This window comes from Gavialis gangeticus, unplaced genomic scaffold (assembly GCF_001723915.1).
Source record: "Gavialis gangeticus isolate Ggan-Ray unplaced genomic scaffold, GavGan_comp1, whole genome shotgun sequence".
In the NCBI taxonomy this organism is placed as follows: domain Eukaryota; kingdom Metazoa; phylum Chordata; order Crocodylia; family Gavialidae; genus Gavialis; species Gavialis gangeticus.
In genome coordinates, this window is record NW_017728992.1 from 150,935,991 (window position 1) to 150,951,221 (window position 15,231).

Consider the following 15,231-nt stretch of genomic DNA (forward strand, 5'->3'; position numbering starts at 1 on the left):
CACAAGGGTACTTCAGCGTGGGGCTAGCCAGCAAGTAGCCCCCACACTGAAGCACCCTGATGCCCCAGCCAGCCAGGGCAGCACCTGCACATGAGCTGTTGCTGAATTTTTTCCCCCGCAGCAGGAGACGGAGAGTACATGTATTTGCAAGTACATCCTGTGATGGAATAAATTAGTTTACTCCAGCCTAATAGGGGCGCACATGTAGATCTGTAATGTTTACTATGCAGCTAAGTAGTCTACTGCGCAGTAAATGTCTCATGTAGACGCACCCAAGCAAACCATAATGTTTTCAAAGTATTTTAAAAAGTGGATTGATTGATTTTAATGAGCTAAAAATATTGTGAAACATATTGTTGAACATAATTCAGGTCTCTTCTTTCCCAGTCATCTGCTCCAATCTCTATTCATCTGTTTCCCAACATTATTTTGCTTTTCTTTCCAGATTTTTCTGTGTTACTTTATAATAAGTTCTCATCCATTTTGATTTACTTTAGATTACCAAGGCTCATAATATAAATAATAATATAATATATAATTTTCCAAACTCCTAATATATCTTGTGAATCTGCTGTATCACATCCAACTAAACTTTGTATGTAGGTGGAGTTATCTTTTTTTTAATGTAATCATAATATGTAATGTGCTGCCAGGAAAAATCTTCATTATATATTTTGTAGCAAAAGTTAAGTTTGTACATATTAGGGAAACAGTCATATAAATTCAGCGTAAACAAGTATGTGCAATTGGAATCTACTTTAGCCTTTTCATTTCCCATTTCTTCAAGCATCTTGAAGATTTGCATATTAACTTAGACAAAATATTTTGCCTAGCACACAGTGGGGGCAGTGTCATTCTGGTGACGTGATGAAATCTGGCACAGTTTGCATTGGGGAAAAGTGATCCTGGGCACAGCATTTACGTGTGTGCCTAGGACCTCAGCAGATTGAGCTAGGGCAGAGCAACCCCAGGCTGGTAGGGCACGTGGCAGGGGTCAGTCCCAGGCTCTGGGTGGCAGCGTCACATGACAGAATGGCTGGCTGGGGCCCAAGGCTGCTAAAGTGTGGGGCTAAGCAGCAGGCAGCTCCTGCACTTTAGCACTCTCGTGCCCCAGCCAGCCCCAGTCACTGTGTGCATGTGCATTTCAGTGGAATAAACTTCTGTGCCATATTGTCCCTGTGGCGGAGTTAATTCATTTTGTGCACCCTAATACCGGCTCATGTGTTGACTTCGGTGCTTAATGGAGGAGCTAATTAGTCAAACGTGTAGTAAAATGCATGTGTAGATGACTCAAGTTTCAATTTAATTTCTTTAAATGTTTTATTTTTCATGATAGCTGGTTTTGGAGGTCAACTACATCTATTTTAGAAACAATGCTAAAGTTAGAAAACTGTGGGTTTTCAAAGTCCAATTTGTCATCTGATGAAATTCTTTTCTATGAATGTCTGTTACTGAGGTTTTTTCAGGTACTAATTCTTGTTCAGGTTTCACACTGCTTATACCAACTCTTGCTCTTCCATTTTCGAGTTCTTGATTGTCATCTATTGCTCCTCGACAACAACATTTTATTTTATTTTACCAATACTCCAGAATGATTTACAAAGGTAGCTGATGTATGTATTCACCAACATTGCATACGCAATGTGAAACAGGGTCATCTGTTGATACTATACTTAAGTTAATTGTATAGGAGATAAATGGTCATTTGTGCCTAAGCAATCATTGTTATAATATGGGTTCTTACACAGTGGCACTTCTGAAAACTGGGCCTATTAAAATTTTCAAGCTCTGTTTTACAATTGTTGGGGAGTGGGATTACAGTTATTTCCACCAAGATAACCAGGTCATTTCCTGGATATCCAAAGTATGTCAATCCCATATTTTAAATGTGCTTTGTCTCTGACTTTCCTTCTATGCTTCCTTTCTTTGATCTTAGCTCTATATTTTTTTTCAAAATTCCATTTTAAAATTCACACGGCCGTGTTTTATTTCTCTTCCTTCGAGTCCTAAAAAGGATTAATGATCAAACTGTCACTTCTTACATTCTATTCAGGAGGTATTTATTCTTTAATCTAGGTTTTGATCATCTCACCTTAGCCTTTTGTAACAAAGATGTATAAAAGGAAATAAAAAGGTGAAAATTGAAGATACTTTCTCTAATAGGCTGTAAAGCAGAGAGTTTGAGCCTTTTAAAAAAACCTGGAATTCAAAAGGAAAATAAAAAAGAACTTCTCTGCTAGTTGTAGTATTAAAGGACTTATTTCCCCAAAAGTTCAAAATCACAGTGCATCAGATAAAAATAATGATTTCTTTAGAAAAAACATTAAAACAAAATTAATATTATGGGGACGCTTTGAATAGGTCTGATTGGGATTTTGTTGCTTTAGAAAATGTGTTGTCTGTTAATTTTTTTGATTCTCAGTTGTTTTTGAAAATCTTAATTTGAGTTGCTTGTATTTGTCAACACCATTGCTAAAGCATTATGCCATCACTTCTGTGACACTGCTACATAGTGCTGAGAAATCTGAAATACATGGTTTAATGTAAATGTCAACATGGTAGGATTTTATGTATGTCTATTTTTGTTGTAGATCTGACTTTAGTCTAACTGAGACCTCTTTCATATTAGTCTAGAACAGAGGTTAGCAAACTTCTAGCAACAGCACACCAAATTAACACAGCACAGTCTGAAGGCAGACCACCACTTGCAATCCAGCCACTGCCATCCTGGCTTCATGAGTTGGACAAAACCAGTGGGCCAGATCCAGCCCACAGGCCATAAATTGCCAACCACTGGTCTAGAAGGCATTTGGCAGCTTCGCTGAAGCAATGTGATATTCTTAATCTCTGAAAGGCTGTAGGAAAAAATAATCTTTTGTAGTATTGTAAGTATTATAGAGGCCACTTGATTGTCATCAGTGGTTAGTCTCATTTCATTTGAATATAATCACCATGGGATTGGCATTGTATGTTTCTCGCACTGTTTCGTAATAGTTACAATTTTCTTTCCTGTCCCTGTTCCACTCTGCACTTTCTTACACACTGACATTTGTACATATTCTTACTCTAAACAGCAATAATTTATAGATGGCTGGATGGCAGTCAGGTAATAAAAACTGCCCTTTACATGGAAATAAATCATTTGATGTGGTCAATTCATTGTGAGGAAAGAGAACAGTATCTTTTCAAAATGAAGTTAATAGTTAATAAATATTTAAAAAGCAAAGCAATAATATGTATGATTACAAGAGTGTTCCTACCACCTTAGCTGCATAGAAGATCTAAATATGTTTATTTTGTGGATTGCAAACAGACTGCTCCAAGATGTTTACTTGCTGAGTGATGTGACATTTTCTGATACACCCTTTTTTGATTGCAAAGAATGGATTTCAGTGCTTCACTGAGTTTTTGTCTAGTTACATGGATCACCAGGTCTACTTCTGGAATATAAGATTTTCTTCTTTTTCAAACAGTTTTAACTCAAGCGACACTTTTTCTAAGTTCTTTTTTTTTTTTTTCACTATTAGATGGTCCTGAAATTGTTGTTGGAATTTTCTGTAGCACTATTGTCTAGCCCCTAACATGGATGTTTCTGCAGGGTGATTCCACGAGCACTGAAGAAATGTATATATCCAATAGCCTTTCACCTACTGGGCAGCATCAGTCAAATTTGAGACCAGTAGGGTCTCTGTGACATCATGCCTGCTCTCCTGTGAAAGGGAGAAACATCCAATTTGTACCAGAGAAACTCTCCACTATCTTTCTGCCACCTGGGCTGTTTGAAGCTGAAAGGCTGACAATGTATGTAGTTTTTCTTATCTGCTTAGTTGAAATTCAAAGCAACACTGCCTTTGGTATACAAATACAGCATCAGATTATGTTAAACCATACTCCAAGAAATAATTCTGCTAAGCAATGGGACTGGTTCTGTGAGCTATTCCCGTTAAAACCAATAGCAACTGCAGAAGCTTCTGATTCTGCAACGATTAATGCATATGCTTAACTTGTAATTTTAGAAGTAGCTGTAGATTTACTGGCAGTGTATAAAGTTTTAAGTCAAAGATCCAGATCCTGCCTTGAAAGCTGTAAGCAACTGATACGTCCATGCTGACGAATCTCACTGCAGATAGGGGCCTAAATTAGTTCATTTTAACAAAAAAAAAAAATTATCATCATAATACCAAGGTAAATGTGTAAATGTTTCTTATCAAGCTAACTGCAGGTATTCATATATAGAGAGAGTAGTAAATAATTTCACTGTTTTTTTTCTTTCAGTTGTTCAGTCATGGGTCAAATCTTTTAAGTGAAAGCAACAATGCTCCACAAGCTACCTTCTTTTCACCACTTCAGAAAGTTATGTTACCACCAAATACCTTTCAAGGAAAAGTGGCCTTTATTACTGGTGGAGGTACTGGGCTTGGCAAAGGGATGACTACAGCTCTGTCCAGTTTAGGTGCTGAGTGTATTATAGCAAGCAGGTGAGTACTAATCAATAATACTTAAAAGCTTTGTTATTGAAAGCTAAATGGTTCTGATTTTCTTTCCCTTCATTAACAATAGATAAAACTACCTTTCTTATTCAAAACTAGTCATGTAATTAAGTCTGATTCTTCACCTGAAGTATCCTTTTTTAATTATAATCTAATGTGCCGACTCTCAAAAAACTGCTGACCTAACCACAAACATATTGCATAACATGTATTTTAAATAGTATTTGTGCAACAGGTAGATTGTCTTGTGTTTGGCTGCTGTATAGTGGCAAGAAATAAGTCAATTTCAGGATAACAGTCCTTGACAAGGAAGTGTAGTTGTGAAACAGAGCTGGATACTCTTCCTGTCTTGAAAATTTAGGCATTGGGAAAAGAAAGGACCACACTGACCAAATAAGCTTAATGCTTATAAATGGACAGCCTTGGTCACTGATTTTATTAATATAAACGTTTATTATCTTTGCATGACTTTTCTTTCTTTCTTATAAACAGTATTTCTTGTAACTCTCAGGATTTTAAGATTTTAATAACAAAAATGATCTTTGCATGATCTCTTTAGGTAATAGCACAGTAAGAGAAAACAAACTAATCCTTTGAGTTAAAATAAACAGAAAAACTGTGTTATCCTGCCAACTAAAGAATCACATGCTGAATTTGTCTCCAGGTTGTTTTTGAATAATCCCATCCCTGCCACCGTATAAAAACATAAGTTCAGTTTGACAATATTTTTGTTAAATATAACTTATATTTTATTAGGGAAATTATACTCTTGGTTTGGGACTTCTGAGTTGCTTTTAGCTCATAGTATCTTAACTGTGGGACATAACTATCAAGATTTATTATATAATTTTCAGAAATCAAATTGGATTATCACAGTTAAATTATTTTTTTGCAGGTAAATTTTAAAGTGAAATCAGCAACCGTGTTAATATATAATAAATGTTTGCTTGATTTCACATTTGTTCAAATCATTAATGTTTCAATGTATTGACTTGCTGCAGAGATGCATTTAGTGGAAATTCAAGTCATGTAAAAATTTTATTTATTTCTAGGAAGATAGAGGTTTTGAAACAAACAGCAGAGGAAATTTCTTCGAAAACAGGGAATAAGGTAGGCATAAATTTTAATTTTTAAATTAACTGATTTTTAGATGTATTGAGAGAAGTTTGAGGGCATGTGATTTTAGATGCATTGAGAGAAGTTTGATTTACCTTAGGAGTAATAGTTTAAAGTCTTAAAGCTGCCTTTTTTGTTATTTTAAAGGTTCATGCAATCCAGTGTGATGTGAGAGACCCAGCTGCTGTTAAGAATGTCGTTGCTGAATTAATCAAGGTGGCAGGATATCCTGATGTAAGTGTGCTTGTTAAGAGGCAAGGGCTTCAGTCTTAATTGTTGAAAATGCCCTACGCAGTGTGTAAACAAAACTGAGTTACAGTTAAAGCAGCTCTGTCTTTGGTATGCCAGCTCAAAGAAAAGCTAAAGTTATTGGAGCTAATATCCAGTGATCATTACCACAATATCATCTCTCTTTCAAAATTATAAGGTCCAATAGTCAAATATTGCTCTTCTATCTCATGCACAGTTTCTCATATTACAATGGAATTATTTGCATGAATCAAGCAAGCAGGTTTTAGCTCTAGAAGTATGATTTTATCCATGTCTATATTCATGACACTTGCCACCTTGCTACTGTAATACTTCCCAAATTAGAAACATAAATAACTATAGCATTTTCTTTTCATCCTTCCTTATCTTTATTTTTCCTGATTTTATATAAGAACAGTATGTTAAAAGGTGTCTCAAACATATTCATTAAATAAAAACAACTAGACACCCTTTGTAACCTGCAATAAAAACACGCCTTAGCAACTGACTTCAGCTAAAATAAATCAAAATTCCACACTCTCATTATACATTAGTCTCCCTCAAGCCCTTTTCTTCCCTAAGGCATAAGTAAAAAGTTAAGCCTTTTGCAGTGTCTGGAAGCTGAACGAATAAAACTAGTTCTGACTAAAGCAAAGACTTGGTACCAAAGTTAAGCACTCTTCACAGAAACCCCTTACCGCCTATACCTTGGGCCTTAAAATACCAACTTTAGGGATCCCCCAGTACAAACATTATTCCAGCTGTAGCATTCTGGACATGGGAGAAAAACAGAGTCTCAAATAGGTATGTCCTGGCTGGTTAGAACTGTGGGAAAACTAGCTAGTATGGCTAAGCTAGTAAACAAAGTGTTTCTATTGCAAAAAATAGCTTATTTGATAAAGGCATACTTCTCTCTTCCAGCAAAAATAAGCTTTTTCATATTCTGGCCATTGTGGCTATGCCAGCAAAAAATTGTAGTGTTGTGCTTATGGCCCAGTTTAGCAGGAACCAACTTTTTGGCAGAGGGGCCACAAATTAGCTTCACACCCTCCCTGAATACCACTCCGAGTCCCTTTCTCTGTCCAATCTGTTGCTGTATTGTCTGTTCCCTACTCTGTCCTCCTTGCTTGATATCCTGCTCTGCTTTCTGTTTCCCAATGTCTTTCTGCCTGATTTCTTACTCTGCCTTCTGCTTCCTTCCCTATCTGTTACTGTGCTGCCAGTTCCCCCTTCCCTAATCTGTCACGTGCCACAAACAGAAGCTGCATGTGTTGCTTGTGGCACTCGTGCTGCAGGTTGTCCATTCCTTGCTTAAGATGATGGGAAGCTAAGAAATAAGTTACAGCCAGGTTTAGTGATTATTCTTATTTGTGGATATGAATGGTGGTAGGTCACTACAGAGCTATGGTCTTGTACCTCTGTCAGCTGAGGGTGTGAAAAGATTACATGTCTTAGCCCAGGGGTATCAAACTTATAGTCACGGCAGCATAGCCATAGTAGCAGAAGTTCTTTTGTGTAAGTAATATGCAGAATGTTCTACCTCAAAAATCTCTACCTATTTGTTGACAGTTTCATATGAATTGTAGCTGTGTGAGGTGTTAGAGTTACAGACATGAATGCTGCTTGCCCCCAGAGGCTGGGGTGACACAGCGAGCTCCCGCAGGGGGCCATGGTGATGTGGGGTGGGGTGGCAAGTGCCAACCAGCAGTCAGCGACCACCCACAGATGTCTCCTGCAGCTAACAGGGCTCCCAGCCACAGCAATGCACCATGCCCAGCCAGGGCTGGGAGTCCCGCAACTGGGGGGACACTCAGCCCCAGCAGCTGTTGACTCTGGATCCCAGCAGCACCCTGTGGGGCACAGCTATGATATCCTGGCCCCAGGGGTGTGAGGAGCCCCTGGGTTTGGGAGTGCCACGATCTACCCCTGAGGTACCTGAAACCCCAATGGCTGGGACATGATCTTCCAGCAATGGAGGCTTAATGCACTCCTGAAGCTAGGAGATCACACCAGCTGCATTTCCCAGCCCCAGGGGTGCTTTGGGGAGCCCCTCAGGTGAGGGGGCTCCCAGCTATGGGAACTTGCTTCTTGCCAGTGCAGGGGGAGCCTGGATCAGGCTCCTGGGATTGGGCTCCCTTTGCACCAGCAATAAGGCGTGATGGAATCTAATGCGCAATCCCACAATTGTGCCTCCTGCCATGTATGTGCCATTGCACATTGGATCCCATTGCGCCTTTACTTGCATGTGTAGAGGAGCCCATGGTGCAACAGAAGTTTCAGATGTCTGTCTGCCTGAGTTTTGTGCATTTTTATTTTTATGTTGGCAAAAGTGTTGTCTGTTTGAAACCTCAGAGTCACTTGATCAATAATAGATGAAGCTGGGAGCCAGTCCCATAAAAAGTTCATCCAGCCCCCTGTGATGGAGCACTTAAAATTGCAAAACAGTAACTTTGATTTGCAAAACAGCAGTCACTAGCACTGGTTAATATATTGAAGGGGTCTGGACAGATGTGACAGTTATATAGAATAAAAAAAGATCAGGGAAATTACCGTATATGAAGCTACATCCATAGTTCTTGTTTCATGTGTCCATTCTATTCTGCAGTAAGTAGAATCTAAGTGGTTTACCCTGAATGAAACAGATGCTAAATTACCAGTTTAGTTTCCAGTTAGCACAAGATAGAATGGACACAAACAGCACTTACAATTGATCAGCTTAACATGCAGTAAGTCCCCTTCTTTTAACTCAATACAAGTGTTTCATCTGCCCATAAGTAGTAGCTTGTATTAGGAAGAAGGCAGGGAAAGCTAACTAGCTTAAAGAGGCATTAGCTTTCCTAAGCTACAGCCTTTTTTAATGGACTTTTGGAGAGCAGCAATAGCAAATAGAAAGGAATAAAGTTATTTCAATATAAAGAATAGGGAGAGGGAGAAGAAGAGGAAAGGAAGGAATACTTCCGAGAAACAAGGAAGTGGGTTGAAGTGATCAAAAAAGATAAGTAAAGCAGCTGACTCATTGAATTGTAAATGCTACTTCAGGTAATAGAGTAAGAATTCTCACCAAGCCACTAGATCTTGCAGCAGACCCAGATGTTCGTTGTGCTACCGCATTAACATGAAGGACATCATCACTGAACAGAACAGTTTACAGCATGAAGGGTGTGTTCTTCTGCTTCTTTACCATCATCATATATGCCATCACCTGATTACAGTGTTCCTCTGCTGTCTGCATTTGGCAGATGGGGTGATTCTTCTGTGAAAGAATGAAGGGATACTGATCTCAGATTAATTCCAGAAATTAATTCCACGGGAGTCTGTGGCAGAACACATTAACCTCGCTGAACATTCCATCACTGACCTCAGAGTAGTTGTTCTTAAACAATAAAACTTCAAAAACCACTTGAGTGCTAAACAGTGGAACAAGAAATCCTCTACAGACTGGAGGGTAACACAGTTGTGTTAAGTACGGTCTCAGGAAAGACTCTGGATTCTTATTCCATTACCTGAAAAAAAAATGGCTATGAACAATAGATTAATATTAATATAAACAAAGAGGAAGAACAATGATGGATAATCCTAAGTGTGGGTTGTGTCAGGGAACTTTTAACAAACTTGAATATATATGTCAGCAGGCCTGACAGAATTCACCCCAAAGTGCTGAAGGAACTAGTTGAAGAAATCTCTGAGCTAACAGCAGTAATATTTGCAAGCTTTTGGAGATGAGTCCCAGAGGACTGAAGAAGGGATAATATCCTGCCCATCTTTAAAAATGGCAAAAATAATGACCCAAGGAATTATAGACTATTCAGTCAGACGTGAATGTGTGGGAAGTGTCTACAACAAATTATAAAACAGTACATCTAGAGGAGAAATGTATTATCACTAGTAGCCAACATGCATTTGTTAAAAATAAATCGTGTCAAACCAACTTGGGACAATAATATACCTCAACTTTAGTGGGGCCTTGGACTCCATCCCACATGTAGTTTGTATGCATAAGCTGTAGAAATGCGGTTTAGATAGAATTACTGTTAGGGGGAATACATGATTGTTTGAATAAACACACACAAATAGTAACTGTAATTGGATTGATGTTAGACTGGCAGGAAGTTTCAAATGGGGCTCCATAGGGGTTTGTTTCGGTCCAGCACAGTTTAACGTTTTTTATTAATGATTTGGATGCAAAGCTACTGGGTATAGTGATCAAATTTGCAGCCAACACAAAACTGAAGCATAGCAAACACTGGACGCATCTACATGTGCAATTAATGTGAAGCAATAAACTCCAGCCCATATCATGCTGGAGTTTATTGCTCCCAGGCGCTATATTTACACACGTGCCTTGGACTGCAGCACATTGAGCCAGGTCAGAGCAGCCCCATATAGCAGGGGGCCTGTGAGGTCAGCTTGCCAGCCTGAGGCTGCTCTGACCTGGCTCAACATGCTATGGAGGGGCTGGCTGTGACATGAGGGTGCTCCATTGCAGGGCTAGCCAGCAAGCAGCCCCCTCAGTGAAGCACCCTTGTGCCCCAGACAGTCCCATCAGTGTCTACACATGCGTTGCCACACACTAAAGAACACCGTTGCAGGATAGTACTTGTATTTACAAGCACTAACCTACAGCAGCATTTATTAATTTACTGTGGCCTACTAGGGCTTCACTTGTAGACGCAGAGACTTTACTGAGGACCTAATTCATCAGCTCCTCAATAAACATCTCGAGTAGACATGCTCACTGTGGAGGTTTCAAGGACATTTGATAAATTGGAGAAATGGGCAGAAAACAAAATGAAATTCAACAAAGGCACATGTTGATTTTGTATATAAGGAATTAAAACCAAATGCACAACTACAGGGGAGGGGTTAAGTAGCTTTTCACTAGCATAGTGAAAAGGAATATGCCTTTACTCAGCTCTGATTAGACTTGAGGCTGAGGTTTTGTGTCTAGTTTTGAGCACCACATTACAAGAAAGATGTAGAGAAGCTGGATAGAATCTAGAGGTGAGTAACAAATATGATAAAGGGGTAGGAAAGAAGCTTTATGAAGAAAGGTTGAATGCCTTGGAGGCTATTAGTTTGAAGAAGAAAAAGCAATAAAGGGAAGATATGGAAGCAGTTTTTTAAAAAGAGCTACTATAAAGAAGATGGAAATATAGTTCTCTGCTGCCCCGGGGGCAGAATCTGTGGCAACAAGGTTACATTGCGGTAAAGGAAATCTCAGGAAAAGTAGCGTTTCCTTCACTGGAGATTTTCAAGATGCTGGATTAGGGGATGGTTTAGGACAGCAGGAGCCAAACTTTCTGGCTGTTGTGTCAGTAATGAACCCCCACATCCTACCTGAGTGCAACTCCAATCCCCTTCTCTTGTCTGATCTGTTCTTCTGCTTTCTGCTCCCTGCTGTGTGTCTCCCTACCAAATCTGCTGCTCTGTTTTCTGGTTCCTGCCCTATCTGTCACTCCGTTCCCTGCTCCCTCCCCAATAGGATGCCTTTGCCACTAGTAGTAGATGTGCTTCAGGTTGGCCACCCCTGGTTTAGGAATAGTACATGCTGCATTTCTGTCGGGGGATTGACTACCTGCACTGGGCTTCCACTGTACAGGTGACACTTGAAGCCCCTTCTTCGCCTATTATTTTATGGTGACATTCAGCATCTTGTTACCAGAATTTTGAGCTTCTGTTATTGTTACCTTGTTTACAATTGTTCATGCCTTTTATTTCTTCACATTATGATATATCGGTACCTTCTTTCTGTTTTAAATGACATATTGAGTCTCACATAAAGTAAAATTTAGTGTGGTCCTTATGTCATGCTCACCACCTGTATGCTCACCATCACCTATTATTTCACCTACGGAGCATCTTTCTGCTAATGTGTGGAAAACTATAACGGATATTGTTCTCAATGGTACTGCATCTGTCACTCTGAAAATAAGAAAGGAACTAATTAAAGTATAGAAAGGTAAGTTAATGTTAAAGTTAGATAATGGTTAAGAAACATTATGATGTATTGTTATCACTTGTTTTTCTCTTTTTAACACTTAGATAGAATCTAATAGTGAATTCTGATTCTCACAGACATTATCATTCACTCCTGACTATATTTATATAATGTATTCTACCTTCTGTTTGTTATTTTTCTTTGTAGTCTTAATGCCTTAATTTAGTCTATGGCAAAGACCTTTTGTTTTATTTGTTTGTAAGTGAAGTGAATACCTATGGCATCTGATAAATAAAAATGATGATAATTTATGTCTAAATACCTCAAACTGTTAATAAATCCATAAGATGTGGACATTTTCTTTTTGTCCAAAACTGCTTAATGATGCTTAATCCTCCCTCCCCTCCCTTCCCCACTCTCCTTCCCCCAGAAGCCTTTATTTTACCTTTGGTAACTATGCAGATTATTTATCCATAGTTTCCCATGCTTCCTCAATATTAATGGAAGGGCAGTAATGATGTCCAAAAGATATCTTTACTAGCAATACATTCTGTTGTGTGATTTTTTTTTTATAAAGTGGAGACTAGTTTTACAGTGTTATCTATATATGTACTGTTACTAAATGTTTTTCACTGTGGGAGTCAGCTAATTGATAATCAGGTAGTTAGTTCAACTTGCTTGAATTTTTGCTTGTTGGGTATCCCATGTTACACATCAAAATAATCATATGATATGTGATTTTTAGCAGCTATTTTTTCCCTCTAAGACGTGCATCTTCTAATTTAAATTTCCCATTGGGACACTGATAATATGAGAAATAATACATTTTCTTTCTCAATAATAACTCTATAGTAGTTTACAACATTTTGTGAGTATATTTTATCTCCCGGTACTGATATTCATTTATTTCTGTTGAAATTGCAGTTTATGATTAATTGTCTTCTCTCTATATATACCATACATCATTTGATGAGAACATTTTTGCTTCTGTCTCTAGCAGTAAAAAGTTTCTGATAACTTCCCATTATATATTAATGTCCATAGAACTTATAGATTTGCTTTGTTTTGTTTTAGGTTGTGATAAACAACGCAGCAGGAAATTTTATTTCACCTACTGAACGTCTTTCTGCTAATGCGTGGAAAACTATAACGGATATTGTTCTCACTGGTACTGCATTTGTCACTCTGGAAATAGGAAAGGAACTAATTAAAGTACAGAAAGGTACGTTAATGTTAAAGGTAGACAACGGTTAAGAAACATTATGATGTACTGTTATCACTTGTCTTTCTCATTTTAACACTTATGTAGAATTTAATAGTGAATTCTGATGCCTTAAATACTTTCAAAATTTTAATACTCTACAAGTTTTGCAGGAAAAAAACATCTTGTATGCAATCTTATATACAAAGGTAACAAGCCACTACCATGTAGAATTTATAATTTTATTTTAGGAAATGATTTTACAGTCTAATTTAATAACACGGGGCTGCATGCATGAAGCTTTGCCTTATTTACAGTATACTTAAAATAAGATTAGATAATATATATCTGTTCATTTTTAATACATCTACATTTTAGTCTACACTACTTTATGCATCTAAATCTCTGAAAATGGGACTAAAAATCTTGTATTTTTGTGGTAGTGGCTATTTAAATGCCTGATACCTGAACAGATGGCATTATATTATGATTATTCGCACTGTTGAGGGAAGAATGTTATATATCATTTTATAAGGGGTAGAGTGTATGCAGAAAGCTCTGTTTTTATGCTGCCAGTTTGTTCGCTGAGTCATAAAATGAAAAATACTTAACTTTCTTGTTTTTGACCAGTAGTAGAGCTAGTTCAAATAGCATGAGTGTGGTGGATTTGTTTTTCTATATCGGTCTGATTTTATTGTCAGTTTTACAGCTAGGTTCATTTTACGATAAAGCTAGATAAAGCTTAGAATCTTGTGAGAGTATGCTCTGCTGAACATACCACATATTGCAGAATCACTGTACCAGGTTCTTTTTCTCTCAGACCTGAATCTATTTTCATTGTTCATTATATTGATTATTTAAAGACTCATTCTTTGAGGGCATTCTGAAGAATAAGAGATTTTTCCTGGGGAAACTTTTAAAATATTAAATTACCATTAGAGTGTAGGCTTTGTTCAAGAATGGGTTATACCCCCTTTGTTTTTTGAGATAATTTCAAAATTTATTGTCTCTTCACTGTGTCTCAGTTTACACATATGAGGCACCTCATTATTATATGGGAATATATTTTCTTCCTTTCTTATTCAAAATATATCCCTTTGGGGAAAAACAGTGTACAGTATGCAAGGTATTAAAAGAAACCATATCTAAATTAGTAAAATGAACAGCATTCATATAGGCAGCGGGTTCCTATTGTTTTACACAGGAACATTTTTAGGCAACATTTTTTATTAAAATCATGAGAAAATGCAGAGGATGGTCATCTTGAAATTAAAAACTTTGGGTGTTTATAAATGTGCTCTGGAAGGCCGGGGGGGGAGCTCATATCACATGTATCAGCGTCCCTGCACCGTAGAATGGCAGCGGGGCACTTTGAACTAAATCTTGTCAAACAAGCTTTAGTTTAAAGCGCCCTGTTGCCTTTTTTTGGTGCAGGGATGCTGATACACGTGACACTGGAGTCTGCTGGAGCACAGCAATTACCATGCTCCAGCAGACTAGATTAATTGAGTCTGCTCTGACACTGGAATTATGGTGTGTTGGAGCAGCCTTCCCGCACGTGTATAGGAGCCCTTTGTGATAGTGTAAAAAAAACTTCCCTACAAAAATCAAGCATGATATCTTACATTTGCTGTACCATTGCTGCATGCTGACAACTACAGTTTAAAATTTTAAGGCTGCATATAGACTTTTGTGAGTGTGTGTTAGTTTTTGTTCAAATGGCATTTTCTTATGCTACTTGAACTGTGTTTTGGAAATGTTCCATCAGACTAATCTCAGTGGAGTACAAGTATTCCCACATTCAACTATATCAGTACCACATAATCCTGCTTAAACTAATGTAATACCTTGTTTTTAGCCTTTCACTCACAAACCTTGTCTCTCTTCAGACCCTGTAGGCACTGAAAGACATGGAAAAAAAACAAACGTGCTCTACCAGAAGCAGCAGCACATTACTTCAGCCTGGCTCTGCAGAGTCTGTAGAGATCGGGAGCTTCAGTGGGGCTTTTTGGTGCTTTTAGTTAAAGCTGATTCAATCAACTATTAAATACAAGTGCTAAAAAAACCCCCACTAAAATTCCCAGTCTCTACAGACATTGGGAAAGCTGGGTACAACTAACGCGCTGCCTTTTCTGGGCATGTGCTGGGCTCGACATGGGAGCGCGCTGAGTTTTAAGTGCTTTTTTTTTTTTTCCAATGTCTGCAAGCAACCACAGAGTACAGTACAGCCACTGAAG

At 38.1% G+C, this 15,231-nt stretch overlaps 1 protein-coding gene across 1 annotated transcript in view; it reads left to right on the forward strand.

Annotated features, from left to right (window-relative positions):
• The window catches only part of DECR1 (2,4-dienoyl-CoA reductase 1), a 44,308-nt gene that overhangs the window by 7,038 nt on the left and 22,039 nt on the right, over positions 1 to 15,231 (forward strand). Inside the window, exons 2-5 of the mRNA XM_019527898.1 lie at positions 4,276 to 4,478; positions 5,543 to 5,600; positions 5,754 to 5,840; positions 12,868 to 13,015. Coding sequence (XP_019383443.1) covers positions 4,276 to 4,478; positions 5,543 to 5,600; positions 5,754 to 5,840; positions 12,868 to 13,015 — 496 coding nt within the window. The remainder of the gene's footprint in view (positions 1 to 4,275; positions 4,479 to 5,542; positions 5,601 to 5,753; positions 5,841 to 12,867; positions 13,016 to 15,231) is intronic.